Source organism: Cucurbita moschata, unplaced genomic scaffold, assembly GCF_002738365.1.
Source record: "Cucurbita moschata cultivar Rifu unplaced genomic scaffold, Cmos_1.0 Cmo_Scf00035, whole genome shotgun sequence".
NCBI lineage: Eukaryota > Viridiplantae > Streptophyta > Magnoliopsida > Cucurbitales > Cucurbitaceae > Cucurbita > Cucurbita moschata.
The window spans coordinates 1,266,132-1,285,423 of NW_019268551.1; the positions used below are offsets into that span (position 1 = coordinate 1,266,132).

The following is a 19,292-nucleotide window of genomic DNA, read 5'->3' on the forward strand; positions in this document are numbered from 1 at the left end:
TTAGGTTTATTTTTATTTTTTAACTTTAATTATTATTATTTTTTAAACTTTGATCAATAAATAAAATCCGACCCAAACAGCACTTCATGCTTCAAATTAAGCCAATGACAACTTGTCCAAACTGAACCGTTAAGTAATCAGTTCATGGTGGTTCAGCCACGTTTTCTAGTTTCTTTTTTTGTTTATTCTCAGTAGTTCGACTTAAATTCTATAACTAAACCAGGTTGAACCTGTTGGAGGATGAAAGTTCCACATCTGCTAATTTAGGAAATGATCATGAGTTTATAAACAAAGAATATTCTCTCCATTGTACTAGGCATTTTGGAAAGCCCAAAGCAAAGCCATGAGAGCTTAGATCCAAAGTGGACAATATTATACCATTGTGGAGAGTTGTGTTCGTCTACATAATATTAGAACCATGCCATGCCCTAAACTTAGTCGTGCCAGTAGATTGGAAGGAGTCGGAGGCGTCGACCCTCGATTAAGGGTGAATATTAGAAACTATAGTACTTTGAGTAAATAAATATTGAAATATTAAAATTTTTGCCTACTTTTTTTTTAAGGGAACTAGATTTTTTTTTTTGCTTAAAAATAAATATATTGTAATTTTCATTTTTCTTGCATTTTTTACTTTATTTAAAAAATGATAAAAATGAAAATATTGTTTTTAAAATTAAATATTGTAAACATAATTAACATTTCTGCCCGCATCCGGGAAACCACGACCCGACCCGACTTGTTTTCAAGTTCGCGACTCTCTGAGAGAGGTAGGAGGAGGAGACGGTGGAATCCCAGCACCTTTCTTCTTGATTGGATTGGGATCTCGACTGGGAGGGCGCGAGAGAGAGAGAGAAATTGGCTGTTGCTCAAAGGAGAGAGAGAGAGACGTGGAATGAAATCTGGTGAAACCCACGAGTATAAGTGTTGGGCATTGCGGCAGTCCTCATTTGCTTGCTGGGTTTCTTCGTTCGTGGCTCCTGGTGTGTAAATTAGGTAATTATCTCTGTTTCTTCTTTTGTTCTTCATGTTTTCTTGAAGTTCTTCTGTTCTGACTGAAGGTTGGATTTCTGCATGAAAGTAGTGTTTGAATTTATAAATGAATTCTCCTTGTAGCAACGATTGAATTTCTCCTTGTAGAACATAAGAAACAAGGTGTCCATAGGGGCATTTTCCAACTTTTAAAAGGGTGTCCAAGTTGAGTAAATGAAAGGAGAACCTTGAGTTCTATGGGAGAGCCACTCACCAATTGAAAAGATGAGAAAATGTCCTTTAATATAGTCGATGAAAAATAAGAAATGGAGCAAATTTAATGAAGGACGCACCAATGGGGTGATAAGATCATGGAAGCCAATGGTTGTACTAGAAAGATGTAGATGCTCCATTGTTTGTTAACTTTGGAAGTCATATGCTCAAGAGCTAAGTTCTAATACTTCTTGATGTTCTTCCACGGTCCATGGGCTGTGTTTAGGGTCAAAGTTTCAATTTGCCATTTTCATGATTAAGGGCAATTTTTGTGTCAAGTTGGGTGTAGGCTAGTTTATGGGGGCTTTGGAAGATGGAAACAACAAAATCTTTAGAGGAGAGTACTTATGTCGATATTTGACTTATACGATATTATCTCTTCTTCCTCCATTTTAATAGATATAATATCCCAACTATAATAGTAATAGGATATAGACGAGACTAGGGAATGATTGGTCTTAGCGATTCCCTTCCCATAAAAGCCTGGAGTATCTGAAACACGTAGAGACTGTTCTAGAAGCTCTGCGTGAGCACCAACTTCAAGCCCATACAGAGTTGTGGAATTTCAACCTGATTTGGAGGAGGGAGGATGCTTATTTGAATAGGGAGCCTGAACTTAGGTTCTTTGTTTATCTTTCGGCCTCTATTTCTAGTCCCTTTTGTAATTATTCACTTGGTCTTATTTCTCACGACCAGTCCATTCTGGTAGTTTGGCTCCTTTTGTGGGTTTTTCTTTTTTGTATCTGTATTTTTTTTCATCTTTTCTCAATGTAAGTTAAGTTATTTTCATAAAAAAGAAAAAAAAAAGGGAGAGGTTCCGTACATTGCATCGATGATCCCCCCTCTATCGTGTGACTTCTCTCTTTGGTAATGCTAGATCCAATTTGCTTGAAAGCCTGATTTTCGTTCTTTAAATTGATGAGGCCAATACCACCTCTATCAATAGGAGTTAATTTTTCTTGTTTAACAAGATGATTTCAGCAATGTATGGAACAATATAGAAAAGCAAACTAATTCTCTAGAGAACAGGAGACAATATAGAAAAGGAAGAATAGATATCATTCATTTCTAGTTTGGATACTATCTCATGAAACAATAAGCTGCTATGATGTTCTTTTGTTTGCACATTTGCCAGTTAAGCCGTGAGGGCACATAACTCATGCATACTAACCCCTTCTCTAACTTTTCCTTATTAAAATGTCATTCGATTTCAATATGCTTTGTCCTATCATGCTGGACAGGATTATGAGCAATATTGATAGGCTGATTTATTGTCACATTACAACTTTATCATGTCTTTCCCTTAGTTTGTATGTTTTACAATGGCTCGAAATTCAAAATTCGACCATACATGTCGCTTCGATTCAAAAGCTGTAGCTTGTTCGGAAAAGAAAAGAAAGAGGCTGTAGCCCACCAAAGAGTGAAATCAGTCTTGAACAAGGGCCGGCTTCTTTCTTTCGGGCTGGCTTGCACTCTAGGCTCAAGATCCTTCATATACAACATCGCATCTCATTTCACCATCTAGTTTCTCAAAAACTCTGGCCCACATGCTTCCACATCGACCAAGAACCTCATCAGGATGTGTTTGAACCCTTCATTGGGTCAAAACAGCCTTAAAATGCTCAATAGGAGATTATCAGATGATTTCAGCACTTCTGAAATCTATCGAGGCATTATAATGTTTACTAAGGTATAACTATGTAAACTAAAGCTTATTGAACCATTATAATGCTTGTCAAGACATATCGGCTCAGGACAGTGCTATCTAGGAACTTTCGAGTCCCACCAATGCTTCATGATGCTATTCCGTGCCTTGGAATGTCATTGGCCTTCGTAGTTCGCTCAAGCATGCTTATCGAGAACCGACCCATGAGTTAACTTTATATTTGGAACCTCTCGGACATCCATCTGTTCAAGCACTATTGAGGCATGAACCCTTTTGTGCCCAGGCCAAGTCATTTCTACATACCATGCCAGAGCCCAATCCAATATTTCAATCTCTGGCTCATTGAGGTAATGACTTGGGGTGTAATGCCTGTTTACCGGGGAGTCTGATTCACAGTTGTTACTACTGACGCAAACTATAAACATCCTATAAACATGCTAAACAAGTTTTCAAAACAGAACAAAAGTAAATATAACCAAAACAGACTCAGGTCTAGATAGGATTCCCGAAGTCTCCAGCTCGTCTACACACCCGTCTCGATGCACTATATCTCGTCTATTTGGAAAGAAGAATAAAAATAATTTTTTGTGAGTAATTAATTTACACAGTATGTAGCTAACTTGTTATTAACAAGTTTTATTAATTATCGTTCCAATATACTTTAAGTTTTACTCATAATGGGTTATTTATAGGTTTTTGGTCTAGATCGGGTCCTCAATCCAACCATTCCTTGGCTCCTAGCCTTATCTACTAGGGCCTTTATACCGTATGAAGGTATTTTAGCTACCTTAAACTTCATTTGTTGGCTTTGTTTATGCTTACTACAAATTTCGAACTCGTATATAAGACTTTCTCTTGGTCAATTATAGCCTGTCTAGCACATAACCCAATGGTCAGGAATATTCATTGTTCCTAACTTAGCACACAATGCATCGGTCAGGGGTTCTGTGTAGAATAGCATACTGAAATTACTCATATACATCTCATATCATATCAAGCTCATAAGCATAAACTAGAGTCATACATCATACATCTAATCATGTACTTCTAACATGCTCATATCTTATGCATGCATTCACAATTATTGTTATTTAACTCATGCCATTTACACATGCTTAGAATTTTAGCTCCTAATAACATGGTCAACATGCTTTACTTGAATATCATAAGTTTAAACTTGTTTAGGCGCTTCGATATGCTACTTACTTGGATTGTTAGTCCCTTCTCTTTCGTAATATGCTCATAATATGGTATTTTCGTCACAGTTTCTCCTAATTGGACCTTATTTAATAATTTTCAAGGCGAGTATAGGCCAATATTAATATAACAGGTCAAAAGGAGTTGAACGGACAGACGAAAACTCAAAACAAGCCTCCACGCGCTGACCCGCGCGTCTCACTCCTCGGCACTCTCGATTTCACATGTGCGTGAGGCCTACGCACCTCACACGTCTTCTTCCTCGGACCTCTGTGGAGATTTCCAAATCTTTTTCCTTAATACCCAATGTGTCCTTAGTGCTCGATCCTCCTCTTAGGCTTGTGAGCTCTTGTCAAATTCTTCTACAAAGATGTAGACTACACATTCACCAATCTATTGAGCCTAATCTCAAAGATTATCATGCATTGTATATCAAGAGTTCAAGATTTGCAACCCACAAGTTTTCTACATTACATACCTTTGATTTCCACACTCCAAACTCCCGTCTTGGCTTAAATCTTCACTTGCCTTAATTTTCCCATTTCCCTTAAATCTTCATTTATCACTCTTCTTCTAACTCCACCACCGTCTGAAGGAAATGCCCCCATGTGGGTCCTTCACTTCCTTCCTCTTGGCCAGCAGCGTGCGCTGCTACCATTTTCTGCATTCCCGACTAATTCCAAAACCTCAGCAACAAGGTATTTGAGGATGGTGGCCAAGTAGATCAGAGCACCTAGAACAGTGCGCTTTACTTAGCGACCTTTCTTTAGGTATCATTTGATTTTTCCAACCGAGAATTGGAATCCAGCCTTGACGGACTTGGAGATTTTAATTTTGTCACCTCATTTTCTTCCTCCAATGCCCTTGGTTCCCTCCATTTTGAATACTTCAAATTTGAAGCTTTGTGATGACGACTGGAAGAAAAATTTGAGATTTTTCTGTCATGATGGTGGAATAAAGAGAAGAGAGGCAGGACTTGGTCACCGTGAATGATCGGTACCTATGAAAGCTTCACCAACTTTAGACTTCACCAACTTTAGATTCAATTGGCTCTGAAGGCTCTGATACCATGTTGAAAGAGTAATTTGTACCACTCTCCTTATGTTAAAAGAGTAACTTGTATTACTCTCCTTTCTTATTATTCCTTAAAGAAGTACATATGCCTATTTATAATAAAGAAAAGCTAACTAATTCTCTAAGGAATAGGAAATAATACATAAAAGGAAAGGGAGGTCACCTTACCTTAGCCTTCTAGAGGTGATTTAAAAGTTGATGAAGCATTAAAGGTGGTTTAATAGTTTTTCTTACTAAGCATGAGTTATTAATCTTCCTCATTATGTCATTTTAATGTTTCATCCGTACTGGCTCCTTTGATTATACCATCATTATGTTTTGAGTCATGTCTTTTCTTTTATTCTTTTTCTTTTTCTATCTTTAGTATTCTTTATTGATTATTTTTTCTATTATGATCAAGGCTCATGCCATGTTTAACTTGAGGCTTGCGGATTTCCTCTTCAAGACATAGTCCTCGAGGTTCAGCTTTTACGGACTTCCATTACCCTGCACATTAGTTCCAAATCCAGCTAAATTCAAATCTCCATGAGCAACTATGTCGCTCAAATGTAACGATTCCATGGAGAGGATTCAAAGGTTGAGTATTGAAAATGGCGATTCTTTTCCACATTCAGAGCTACTTAAATATAAAAGACGTAAAGTCTCTGTTGTCCGGGATTTCCCTCCTGGCTGTGGCCAGAGTGTTTTGCAAAATAATTCAATCCCCATAAAAGGTGTGATAGGTGATATAATAGAGAGTTCTCTGTCGGTGCATCATGAAGTGTTGGGAAGTGTAAAGATGTCAAATGCACATACTGCTTTAGACTTTGCCACAAAAGGAACCACTATTTTGCATCTAGAAGATGGGCACAGTACAGTGAAGGCTGCATCATCATTGTTGACTGAGGATTTGGAAAGCAGAGATGGATTGTCTAAAAATATAAAATGTTCTGCGGAAGATGAACCTTTATTGAAAACCTTGCATGGAGTGGTTGTTTCTGCTAGAAAAGAAGAGGTACTTGAGCCCAGTAAGTTGAGGCCATGCTCACCACCCAATTACCCCACCTTTGTTTCTAATGGCAAAAACGTGAAGAAGGTTGTGGTTAGAAAATACCCTCCTAGAAGAGTAGTTTCAGCTGTTAGAGACTTCCCTCCCTTCTGTGGACAAAACGCCCCTCCTTTATCCAATGTGGAGTGTCCCCCAGTGATTGACTCTCAAAACAATTTCGAGCATCATTATAAGTCGTTAAATTTGGATAAGGATGTAGAATGTGTGGCAGATAATGCTCACAAAGAAAAACACAATATTGAATTGGCAGAGGATTTGGCCAAGCTAACCATGGATAAAATTTGTGCTGATTTGATTGAGGAAACTATTAAAGCAACAGAGATGCAAAGTAAATGTGGATTGAGAAACGAATGTACATTAGAAAAATGCACAAAAACTTCCTGTAGTGATCAATCCAAGCTTGATAACAAGTGTCAGAGTACTCTAAATGAAGTGAAAGAAGGTTTGGAGGAAAATTTCAGTAAGGAAATTGTGGTTTTTAGAGGAGAGGCACCTCCAAAAGAAAATATTTTGGATACGCCCTCCAATCAGAAGCAATTGAAACTTGTACCCTTGGAGGAAACCCTTTCATCTGAAAGACTTATTGTGTTAGGTCTTATGGCTTCATCAAATTGTCCTTGGAGGCAAGGTAAATCAAACAACAAGCCCTCTCCAGGAGGTGGCTCAAGTGGAAGAAAATTGAAGAAACGTGGGCAGCTAGAGAAAACGGAACCAATTTTAAGAAAGGAGGATACAAGAGAGAATCACAAAAATTCTTCAAAGAAGACATCTTCCGTTAAAAGCGATGCTGTTAATGGGGATATGCATCAGCTAGTTATTGCAGATAGCAGTATAAGTGTCAGTGACGATGAAAATAACGATTCTCATTTGAATCTTAGACCCTATAATACTGATGTGAGCCTTATTCCATTCTCTCAAATTAATGAAATTGGAAATGAGCATGGTAGTGATTCTAAAGGTACTAGGACTAGAGTAAGGGAGACATTGCGGCTTTTCCAAGCTGTATGTAGGAAGCTCTTGCAGGAAGAAGAAGCAGGGAAGAAGGTCCCAGGAAATGCCTCTAGGAGGATTGATTTTATAGCAGCAAAAATCCTCAGGGATAAGGGGAAATATGTTAATGTGTGTAAACAAATTTTAGGACCAGTCCCTGGAGTTGAAGTTGGGGATGAGTTCCGATATAGGATAGAACTTAATATTATTGGACTTCATCGCCAAGTTCAGGGTGGGATAGATTATGTAAAGTGTGGTAAAAAGATCCTTGCTACTAGTATTGTTGCATCAGGGGGCTACACTAATAACCTTGATAACTCAGATGTCTTGATTTATACAGGGCAAGGAGGAAATATGATGAACTCAGACAAAAAACCTGAAGACCAAAAACTTGAACGAGGAAACCTTGCGTTAAAGAATAGTTTTGATGAAAAGAGTCCCGTTAGAGTGATTCGTGGCTATGAGTCGTCTGATGGAAAAACGTATGTTTTCGATGGGCTATATTTGGTGGAGAAATGGTGGCAAGATATGGGTCCTCATGGTAAACTTATTTACAAGTTTCAGTTGTGTCGAATTCCAGGTCAACCTGAACTTGCTTGGAAAGAATTAAAGAGGTCTAAAAAATTCAAAGTAAGAGAAGGTCTTTGTGCGGACGATATTTCTCAAGGGAAAGAATCAATTCCTGTTTGTGCAGTGAACATCATAGATGACGAGAAGCCACCACCATTTAGTTACATCAATAAAGTGATATATCCTGATTGGTGTCGCCCAATTCCTCTCAAGGGTTGTGATTGTACTGCAGGGTGCTCAGATTCTGAGAGATGTCATTGTGCAGTCTTGAATGGAGGAGAGATACCATTTAATCATAATGGGGCTATTGTTGAGGCAAAGTCTCTTGTCTATGAGTGTGGTCCTTCATGCAAGTGTCCTCCTTCTTGTCATAATCGAGTTGGTCAGCGTGGTATCAAATTTCAATTGGAAGTTTTTAAAACCAAATCAAGGGGATGGGGTGTGAGATCCCTAAATTCAATCCCCTCGGGAAGTTTTATTTGTGAGTATGTAGGGGAGCTTCTCGAGGATAAGGAAGCAGAACAAAGAACTGGTAACGATGAGTATTTGTTTGATATTGGGAATAACTTCAGTGACAATTCTCTCTGGGATGGACTTTCAACCCTCCTGCCCGACACACAGGCGAATGCTTGTGATATTGTGGAGGATGGTAGTTTTACCATTGATGCGGCAAATTATGGTAATATTGGGAGATTTATCAACCATAGTTGCTCACCCAATCTTTACGCCCAAAATGTTCTTTATGATCACGAGGATAAGCGAATTCCACATATTATGTTCTTTGCTGCCGAGAATATTCCTCCCTTACAGGAGCTATCTTACCATTACAATTATATGATCGATCAAGTTCGTGATTCTGATGGAAATGTTAAAAAGAAGAGATGTCACTGTGGTTCCGTGGAGTGTACTGGTTGGATGTATTGAGTTTTGGCCAAGAAGTTCCAATCAATCAACAGAATTGTATGTTTCTTCTTGGGTAAGTTCCGACAAATCCTTCTTCTTTATAATCGTATCTTTTCCTCATTTCGCTGTTATTTTTGTGGTCTTGGTATAGATGCATGCATGCCTCATTAGCGAATTGAATGTAGTCTCATGATCGACATGGTACCATTGCTATTAAATTTGGATCATGTATTCGTTCTATCATCTGTGGCAATTTTTCCTGAGGTCCCTCATCATTTCCCTTGGTGAGTTGCCCTAATTTGATCTCCTCTATTCCAAATCAAACTGTTTTTCACAAGATTACATTTTTTTTTCTTAGAATACCTAAATTTCCTAGTTATTAATGCAAATGGGAAAGAATTTGGATATGTCCCGGTTCATTCTCCACAAAGAAGGCAATAGATTGTTCCTGTTTGCTTTTTAAATACTTTAGATTTTGGAATGACTAGAAAATCTGAGAATGTATCATAAGGATGTTGACAAATTTTCCTATGCATCTGGATTAATCCCAAGAACAATCATTTGATTGTATAACATTGAACATTGAAGATTGAAGATTTTAAAAGGTATTTAACATTGTTCAGATTCCATGAAAGAACATTTTTTAAGATATGAACTAGAATATTTTCAAAGTACACTCCTACAAATTTATTAATTGATTGATTCTGGTAACGGGGGAGATTTTCCTTGTTGGATGATCCCCAAATAGAATGGATGGTGGAATGTTTGACTGGCAGTCTCTTTAAGAATAGGGTTAGGGTTTTGTGACAGTGTGTGGTCAAAGCTTTGCTTTGGCGTCTCTGGAACGAGAGGTACCGTAGGGTTTTGTTTTTTTTTTTTTTTGTCAAAACAAAGGTTAAGAAGACGGTATTTTTTGAAACGTTGTACAGTTCAATCTCCTAGTGGAGTCCGAACCACAAAGTTATTTTGTAATTGTAGCCTTCTTTAGATTTTGCTTGATTGGAAGTTGTTTTTGTAGACTCTTGTTGGGAGAGGGTTTCCTCTACCTGACCCATAGGCTGTCATTTTGTGATTAATACAAGTCTCTTTTCGAATTAAAGGCAAGTCTTGTGCAGGCTAGCTTCTTCGCTATCATTTGGGGTATTTGATTTGTGCACAATAATAGGGTTTTCAAATAGGTTGAGAGGTTGTGTGGCGAGGTTTGGGAGTTGGGTAGATTTAATGTCTCAATTTGGGCGTTGTCCCCAGGCCTTTTTGTAACTATGACCTTGGATGATTGATTTTGTAACGGCCCAAGCCTGCCATTAGCATTGTCCTCTTTGGGCTTTCCTTTTGAGTTTTCCCTCAAAGTTTTTAAAACGCGTATGCTAAAGAGAAGTTTTCACACCCTTATAAAGGGTGTTTCGCTCTCCTCTCCAACTAATGAAGGATCTCACAATCCACCCCCCCTTTAAGGTCCAGCATCCTCGCTGGCCCTTGTTCCTTTCTCTAATGGATGTGGGACCACCACCAAATCCACTTCCTTTCGGGGCCCAACGTCCATACTGGCACACTGCCTCGTGTCTACCCCCCTTCGGGGAACAGCCTCCTCGCTGGAACGTCGCCCGGTGTCTGGTTCTGATACCAATTGTAACGGCCCAAGTCCACTACTAGCAGATATTGTCCTCTTTGGGATTTCCCTTTCGGGCTTCCCCTCAAGGTTTTTAAAATGCGTTTGCTAGGGAGAGGTTTTCACACCCTTATAAAGGGTGTTTCGTTCTCCTCTCCAACCGATGTAGGATCTCACAATCCACCCCCCTTTAGGGCCCGGCGTCCTCGCTGGCACTCGTTCCTTTCTCCAATGGATGTGGGACCACCACCAAATCCACTGCCCTTCGGGGCCTAATGTCCTTACTGGTACACTGCCTCGTGTCTACCCTCCTTCGGGGAACAACCTCCTCGCTGACACATCGCTCGGTATCTGGCTCTGATACCATTTGTAACGGTCCAAGCCCACCGCTTGCAGATATTGTCTTCTTTGGGCTTTCCCTTTCGGGCTTCCCCTCAAGGTTTTTAAAATGCATCTGCTAGGGAGAGGTTTCCACACCCTTATAAAGGGTGTTTCGTTCTCCTCCCCAACCGATGTGGGATCTCTCAAATTTTGCTGTGGACTAAATTCTTTTCAGTAATTTTTCCTCTTTTTGTAGGGCTTGTAGAACAAAAGAAATAGCTGGTAGAACAAAAAACTACATCAGTTGCTTCATTAATCGAAAAACCTTTGACTTTTTCCATCTCTTTCTATTCGTTTGAAGTGGGTCCCGACATGTATATGCCCAACTTTTATGTTTTAAAACCACAAGTTTTACTTTCTTTTCTTTCGATGTGCCCATGTATTCAAGATAATAATAATAATAATAATTCACACATTTAACCCAACCAAGAAAGTGCTAGATACTCATCCTGTCATTGAAGCTAGGGAGACCAATTTTCATTTTGAAATTGGCCTGCTTACTGGAGACTTTCTCTCTCTGCTGATGTCTATTGGTTGAAAATCGAGAGGTCTAGATGCGAAATCATCATCACTAGAGGATTTAGACTCAAATCCAATTGGGCATGCTTGATCGTTAGTCTTTTTTGGCACTCGTCTGCCGACATCTAAAACATTTTCTGGGCACTCACTCCTTCATTGTTCATCTTTCCAGTCGTTGGTTTGTTCGTTCTTCCTTTCCCTTGTCGATAGGTATTGAATGTGGATGGGCCGTCAATTTTCCAGTTGTTTTGCACATCGGTGGTGCTTCTTTTAAAACCTTTGTTTCCTTTGTCCCAAGGTGATCTTCTTGTTACTTCTTTTTGCTTCGAGGCCTTATTACCCTCCACCTTTCTTCCCAAAGCCACGGCCTCGTTACTTCTTGATATTTACTAGACCATCAACGAAGATGTTATTCAGACTTGGCCAGAAGTGTCAGTACTAATCTGTTTCCTTGGGTGTATTGTTGATATTGATTGTATAGTAGTAGCTCGTAGTTCACTAGAAGAAACTGGCTCCTCATCGACTTCAACGTCTTTGGCCAAAACCTAATAGGTCTTTTATCATATGTGGAGGCCTCTCCTTTCAACTTATAGGTCACCAATTTCACCTTTTTGTCTTCTAGAGTATTGGTGTAAATTGTACTCGAAAAGGGATTCCACTTCTTTGACCCAATCTTGAAATGTTTCAACATCAAACTTCCCACTGAATGTTGGGAGGTCTACTTTCATTTTGTAATCATAATCCTGTTAGGGTTGATAATGTTGGGTTCTTCCCGTTTGTCCGGGATATTCGTAGTTTACCCTCAAATATAGACCTTCGTCCTCACTCGAGCTATTGTAAACTTGAAATCTTGGACTGGAAAATCATGGTTCAGGAGTTGTAAGAGATGATAGAATGTTCTTATTGGGAGCTCTTGAGGTCATAGATAAAATTGAAGCTCCTCTTTCCAATAATATTCTAGAATTTTGTTGTCGAAGGATTAACGTAAAGTTAGGAGATATTTGTGTAATTCATGAGATAGTATCGAAGTTGAGAATGAATGATATCTATTACTCGGAGAAGGATTTACTTTTTTCAGTTAAAGCCTTCGACTTTTGGTGCGGTTCTAACAGATTACTTCTCTACTCTTCCCTTGATTCTTCCATGCTAAGGACACGTTGAGAAATTGACCTTAGGGTGAGGATTTTAACCTCTTTGCTGGTTTGAGCCGTGTCATTACCAAAGGTGGTGGGATTTTTTCGCCCCGCCATGTCAGATCCCTTCGTCACGAGCTCTAATACCAAAACTAGTGTAGCCCAAGTCTTGGAGGTTTCTTGAAATGAATCTTTAATCAATGTTCTATCAATTACAACCTAGAGACCTCTATTTAAAAGCTTCAAACTAACCTTTGAACATCTAAACAACCCCAGGTTCCTAAATGATCACCGTTGTGGAAGCCAAAGTCCATAGAACATTTTTAGGTTAAATTATACCCAAAAAAATTCCTTCTAAAAAACAATTGAGCTAACGTAAAGACGTGGTACATAATCTCTGTCTTCGTTCTGGTAGTCCATTAGCAAGTAAGTACGGAAACTGTCTTTAAATATCGGGTTTTCATCGATTCATATTAAAAAAAAAAGCTCTTTGTATCATTAGAAACGACCTAATTGGTTTTCGAGACGTCGTGCTTCATGGAGTTTGATTTAAAAGAACCCTTAATCTTGAAAGTTATGTATTTGGAGGGCTAAGGCTTGAACAGGAGACTATATATGCTCTCGTTTACCCTTTTGTAAAACTCTAAGCTACAACTCAGTTGCCATTAGACAACTTTATCTGAGAAAGCTAATGGAAAAGTTCTTTTAGATAACTTTAAAGGTTAAAAAGGTTAAAACAGAACTTTCAAACTTGAACCTAGCTGAACTAGTTGAAGTATACGTCTCGACCATGTTCACCTATAGGATGTTGTTGTGGATGTCTGAGTAGCATGTATCTGCATGTGATGACTGAGATGTAATATTGTCTCTCAACAGGTAGAAGAATGGATCGGAAACTTGCTATCTTTTCCAAGTAGCCGTCGTTCGAGCCTACTTTTTATGCCTGTTCTCAACCCATGACTAATATGAGCTCGAAGTTTCTTTCGTAACTCCCGAAACTTCTTCGTAGTGGCTCCGTTCAGAACAGAGATGCCTTGGAGGCAGGAGTTACTGACTTGTGCTATTTTGAGTTGGAAGTTTCAGCAGAAAATGAACAAAACCACGTACTTGGTTCCATCGGATTTTTGTTTTAAAGGCAATGTATAATGAAAAGAATGCTTTTCTTAACACAACAGGCATAGCTTCGATGATAGGGCGGTGTGCTCCGGTTTCATTGAGATGTGTATCTATCTACCTCATCTGGTGTTGGCGGAGACTTTTGTGTCGAATTGTATTGCCATGTAACAATTTTCATGTTGCAAATTATGAGTTGATTTTTCCTGTTGTAATGGAAATACTGGGAAGGATTTTGACCCTTAACCCTGTAGATACTCTGAAGTAATGCAATAACATAATTAACTTGAAAAATGCAACCATTTGTTGTTTCTGTAAATGATATTCTATTGAATTTTGGTAAATTGTTGTCTTCATCCTGTAGAAATGGCTGATATTTATTCATTGTAAAAGATTGTTCCTCAATTTAAGATACAACAGAAGAAGATAACATAGAAGGCAGGAGTTTATGGTTGATGATGAACATCAATAATGTTCATCAATTTTTCCTTTTTTGCAGCATTGTTCTAGAGTTGAATTCAGCAAGTTCCTCAGAGATTGGAAGTTCATAAGCTCTCAATATGCACGAGGATTCCAGATTTCAGTTCTCAGAGGCTTTTTTCAGGTCAGATATAACTCCCTGATCTTCAGTTCTTTCACTTTATAGTACCTGATGGAAGTAAATGATATGCAATTTAGTGCACAGTTTCAATAACATATGATAAATTGGTAGCACTTTGTAATTCTGGTACCTTATCTATGATATCATATTCAACTGCTTTGCTGGGACTCGAATATTTTGGCCGCCGGCATAAAGCTTAACCTTCAATATCGATTTTAAAAAAGAAAGAACCGTTGGTTCATTTATTGATACTTGTTTAGAGGGAACAATGTCAATTTTCAACTTTACAGTCCTGAACCATGCTGCTGTCCATTGGTGGAATGTGAGTGTTTATGTGACAGGCTGAAGTCCTGCTAGCAAATGGACTTTTTTTTTTTTTACTTTTTTTTTTTTTAGCTTTCCCTCGAGATTTTAAGAAAGCGTATGCTACGTTTCCACACTTTTATAAAGAAAGATTCATTCTTCTCCTCAACCGATGTGGGATCTCACAATCCACCTCCCTTCAGGTCCCAGCATCTTTGCGGACACTCATTCCCCTCTCCACTTAGTGTGGGATCTCACAATCCACCTCCCTTCAGGGCCCAACATCTTTGCGGACACTCATTTCCCTCTCCACTTAGTGTGGGAACCCCCAATCCATCCTCTTTGTGGCCTAGTGTTTTTGCTGGTACACCGCCACGTGTCCATCCCCTTCGGGGTTCAACCTTCTCGCTGACACATCACCCGGTGTCTAGCTCTGATACCATTTGTAATGGTCCAAGCTCACCGCTAGGAGATATTGTCCTCTTTCGGCTTTTCCTTTTCGGGCTTCCCTCAAGGTATTTAAAACGCATCTGCTAGGTTTGCACACCCTTATAAAGAATGTTTCGTTCTCCTCCCCAGCCGATGTGGGATCTCACAATCCACCTCCCTTCGGGACCCAGTGTCCTCACTAGCACTCATTCCCTCCTCCAATCCACCCCCTTCAAGCCTAGCGTCCTTGTTGGTACACTGCCTCGTGTCCACTCCCCTTTGGGGCTCAACCTCTTCTTTGGCACATCACCCGATGTCTAGCTCTAATATCATTTGTAATGGTCCAAGCTCACCGCTAGTAGATATTGTCTTCTTTGGGCTTCCTCTTTCGGGCTTCCCCTCAAGATTTCTAAAACGCGTCTGCTAGGGAGAGGTTTTCACACCCTTATAAAGAATGATTCGTTCTCCTCCCCCAACCGACGTGGGATCTCATAGTTTGGTCGACTATTTTCATTGGACAACCACCGGATCCTCCTATATTTGGTTGTCAAGCTAAGTTATAGGATATTTTTAAATCTGTAATACAGGAATGAAGAAAAGGAAATCCAGTAAACAAATTTCAACCATGATCTTACCAGTTCTGCCTTCATATTTCGTATTCATTTTCTAGTGAAATCAACGGTCTGTTGCTCGACTCTAAGTAAGACACTAACACCTTTCTGAAGTTAAGAAATAAATAGAAGAATAAGGAGGAAAACAAAGACATCCATCGCTGATAGAATACCTGCTTTGTCATTATTGTTGACGAGAGCTATGCAGAACGGCTTCCCTGAGCACCAGCTGCCAAAAGAAGTGCTGCTTCTCCCCAAGCATTACCAATGCATAACGTGAATATAGAAGGCTTAACATATCTGCAGTGCAAATGAATACTAAGTGATGAACAGTAAACAAAGGGTCCTCAACATGTCTACCAGGATTCTAAAGAACAGATGTAACGACCTAAGCTCACTACTAGCAGATATTGTCACTCTTTGCACTTTCAGTTTTGGGCTTCCTCTGAGGATTTTAAAACGCGTCTGCTAGGAAGAGGTTTCCACACCCTTACCAATAATGTTTTGTTCCCCTCTCCAACCGATGTGCGATCTCACAATCCACCCTCCTTTGGAGTCCAATGTCACGGTCCTACATTCTTGACCGTGCGGCGTCGTGATCTATACACGTTCACGACTAGCCTTAAGGGGAATTAAGCCCCATATATATTTTTCGCCCCGACTTTGTGGCTTCGTCGGACCTTAGGCGAGGTTTGTCTTCGCCAATCGAACATCGCTTGTGCGGAATCCAAACTTGTTCAACCACACACGCCGCCTGTGCGTGTATGTTCAATCATCTGCGACACATCCGACTTGCCTCTACGCTAGGCCAACTCATTCGGCCTGACCTTGCCTCTACTCTGGCCAAGGTCTCTCAATACAACGTCGCATCTCATCTTGCCATCTCGATCCCCATCGACGAGGTCCATATGTCTTGACGCCATCCCGAGTCTCGGGATGTCATCGGCCATCATAACTCGTTCGGTCATGCCATCGAGAATGGGCTCGCGTGTCGTTCATCTCATCGGGGCTTCCCGAACATCCATCCATTCGGGTTCTATCGAGGCATAGGCCCTCCCGTGCCCATGCCGAGTCATTTACGGATACCGTACCGAATAGCAGGTGTATGTAGCAACCTCCAACTCGTGGGCTAGGGCGCGATACCGGCACACCCGTGCCGTCCGGTACTGTCCTTCAAAAACCCATTTCAAAAGAAGTCGCCCGAGACACTCGTCTCGGCACGCTCGCCCTCACCGTGATACACGTATGTGCCACAGGGTAGCTCACTTAGGCCACAAGGCCCTTGTGTCACCCAACGTCCTTGTTGGCACTTGTTCCCCTCTCCAATTGATGTGAGATTTCACAATCTACCCCCTTCGAGACCCAACGTCCTTGCCGACACTCGTTGCTCTCTCAAATCAATGTAGGATCTCACAATCCACATTAAAACAACGAAGATTCTAAAGACATGGTTAACCTTTGTTATCCTTTGGGGTTAATGTAAAGTTCATCCTCGTACTGAAGGTAAAGAAATTCAGCAAGTATCAACTCCATGACAGAACGAACAAGAGTAATGCCTAAGTAAACCATTCGATTCTTGTATAAATAAGATGCCAAATCTGGAGAAAGTTGCTCCAAAATATATTCGGACGACATCTCTCATTCCTTGGGAGGTAAATGATCTATTGGATATGGCTTTAACGTTCCGCCCTTTCAAGAATGCAAAAGCCCTACTCTATGGAAAAATCTAATCATGGCTGTCTTTTAAAATCGGTGGACAGAAAGAAAGAAATCGAATATTCTTCGCACAAACAATGAGCAGCAAAATTTCAAATTAATATCACACTTTTTCCCCGAAGAGGACTCATACTAAAATTTAATTAACCAAAGTAGTTGAAAATGTTAAATGAACACAATTCTCCCAATGGTATGATATTGTCTACTTTGAGCATAAGCTCTCATGGTTTTGCGTTGGGCTTCCCCAAAAAGACCTCTTATCAATGGAAAGAGTATTCATTTATTATAAACCCATGATCATTCCCTAAATTAGCCGAGGTGGGACTTTCATTCAACACCTCCTTTTGAACAAAGTACGTCTCCCCTTAATCGAGGCTCGACTCGTTTTCTTTTGGAGTCTTAGTCATTTTTTACTATGCCTTCGAGGAGTCTCGGATGCCTTTTTCTTTTGGAGTCCTTTGTTCGACATTTGAGAATTCTATTGACACGACTAATTTAGGGCATAGCTTTGATACCATGTTAAATAAACACAACTCTCCGTAATGGTATGATATTGTCCGCGTAAGCTCTCATAGCTTTGTTTTAAAAACTAATAACAATGGAGGGAGTATTCTTTGATCATTCCCTAAATTAGCTCGAATTAGCTCGAACAGACGGAAGAGAGAAGAAACAAAACTTCAAAACCAATATCCCAATAGCACGGGAAGAACAAAAATTCAGGCATTTACCATAGTAACAACGCACCTTTTGCCCTTGGATTCACAGGAATAATCCGGATTAAGCAAAGATGGCCGGAGCTTCATGCCGGAAAAGTCCCCGAAGACGCTGCCACCGGCGAAAAGGATGAGAAAATTAGTGGAAAGCTGCGCCGTTCTGAGAGAGGAGGAGGACAATGACAAGGTCCGGTTCGATTATCAATGGCGATATTCTGTTGGAAAGCGCGAAGCTGGAGGCAGTGGCGGCGACCTCGGCGACCTCCATGGCTATAAAACCATGAAGAAGCAGAACGATAACCAAGCCGAGCGAACGATAACCAAGCTGAGCGAAGGTGGGAGATTTGTGGGCTTTTGAAGGTAAGGGCTTAGGCCCAGCCCAAATCATTTGCTTTTCAAGTATAGATTTTGTACCAATAAAAAATTTAAAATAAATTGTGATATCTCATACTAATACATCAATGAACCGAGATTACATTTGAATGGAATAATCTTAAGAAAGGATTAAAATAACGGTAACGGAAAATGTAACGCCCCATATCCACCGCCTAGCAAATATTGTCCTCTTTGGGCTTTCCCTTTCGGGCTTCCCCTCTTGCTAGGGGAAGGTTTCCACACCCTTATAAATGACGGTTTGTACTCTCCCCAATCAATATGGGACATCATAATCCACCCCCTTCGGGTCCCAGCGTCCTCGCTGACACTCTTTCCTTTCTCCCATTGATGTGGGATCGCCTCCAAATCCACCCCCTTTGGGCCCAGCGTCCTTACTAGCACAAGATCTAGGGCAAAGTTTCTATCTGTACCTACACCTTCCTTTTCGGCGGTTCAATCACAGAAACTTCAGATTAAACGTGATTTAATCAGAGTAATTCTATATGGAGTGACTTCTTACGAGTTTTTCTAAGATACATATGAGTGATGACAAAAGATGCCAGAAGAACGATCAGTGGAGATAATTTTCACTCATGACTAAATAACTCCTAGAAAAATTTGAGGGTATTATAAAAAAAAAAAAATTAAAAATGTCAGAAATATTTTTAAATAAAATAAAAAGTTTATAAGGGTATTTTATTAATTTTACGCAAAATTAAACAATTTAGCTTCATCATAATTATCATTAAATTAAAAAATATATTTATGCTCCTAATAATAGCCACATATCTCAACATCCTCCACTAAATTAGTCAAAGTTTGAGAATAATTATTTAAATTAAAAAAAAAAACATATTAAACAAGCTAATCTTGTGCTTAACCTTTTAATATAAGATTTAAAGAATTTAATAATATATTTCTTTCTATTAATATTTTTAAAAATGTATAACTTAATCCTTAAATTAATTGTTAACTTAAAAAATATTTTTTAAATTTTCTCTTAATAACTTAAAAAAATATTTATATTATATTTTTTAAAATAAAAATTATTATTAGATTAAAATACCATTTTAATTTTTATACATGTTTAATTTTAGTT

The 19,292-nt window shown here is 39.4% G+C and overlaps 1 protein-coding gene and 1 long non-coding RNA gene across 5 annotated transcripts; one reads left to right on the forward strand and one right to left on the reverse strand.

Annotated features, from left to right (window-relative positions):
• The first annotated feature begins 722 nt into the window (after positions 1 to 722).
• On the forward strand, positions 723 to 18,221 carry LOC111431109 (histone-lysine N-methyltransferase, H3 lysine-9 specific SUVH6-like). 4 transcript variants are annotated; one of them, XM_023067633.1, is made up of 4 exons: positions 723 to 993; positions 5,580 to 8,763; positions 13,945 to 14,049; positions 17,871 to 18,221. In XM_023067633.1, exon 2 carries the CDS (start codon positions 5,715 to 5,717, stop codon positions 8,709 to 8,711), a length of 2,997 nt encoding a protein of 998 aa, XP_022923401.1. In that variant the 5' UTR covers positions 723 to 993; positions 5,580 to 5,714; the 3' UTR covers positions 8,712 to 8,763; positions 13,945 to 14,049; positions 17,871 to 18,221. The 4 variants fall into 4 exon arrangements, with proteins under 4 accessions (XP_022923401.1, XP_022923402.1, XP_022923400.1 ...); XM_023067634.1 differs by lacking the exons at positions 13,945 to 14,049; positions 17,871 to 18,221 and adding exons at positions 3,601 to 3,682; positions 13,209 to 13,739; XM_023067632.1 differs by lacking the exon at positions 17,871 to 18,221 and having other exon boundaries at positions 13,945 to 14,219.
• Positions 14,177 to 17,931, reverse strand: LOC111431110. The gene is made up of 3 exons (XR_002708443.1): positions 17,834 to 17,931; positions 15,563 to 15,689; positions 14,177 to 14,247 (listed from the first exon to the last, which is right to left on the reverse strand). It is a non-coding gene; the product is annotated as an uncharacterized LOC111431110 (long non-coding RNA).
• Positions 18,222 to 19,292: the final 1,071 nt, after the last annotated feature.

What these genes read in the sequence shown, in the direction of transcription:
- LOC111431109 (XM_023067633.1), top strand. Translation starts at nt 5,715, where the DNA reads ATGTCGCTCAAATGTAACGATTCCATGGAGAGGATTCAAAGGTTGAGT.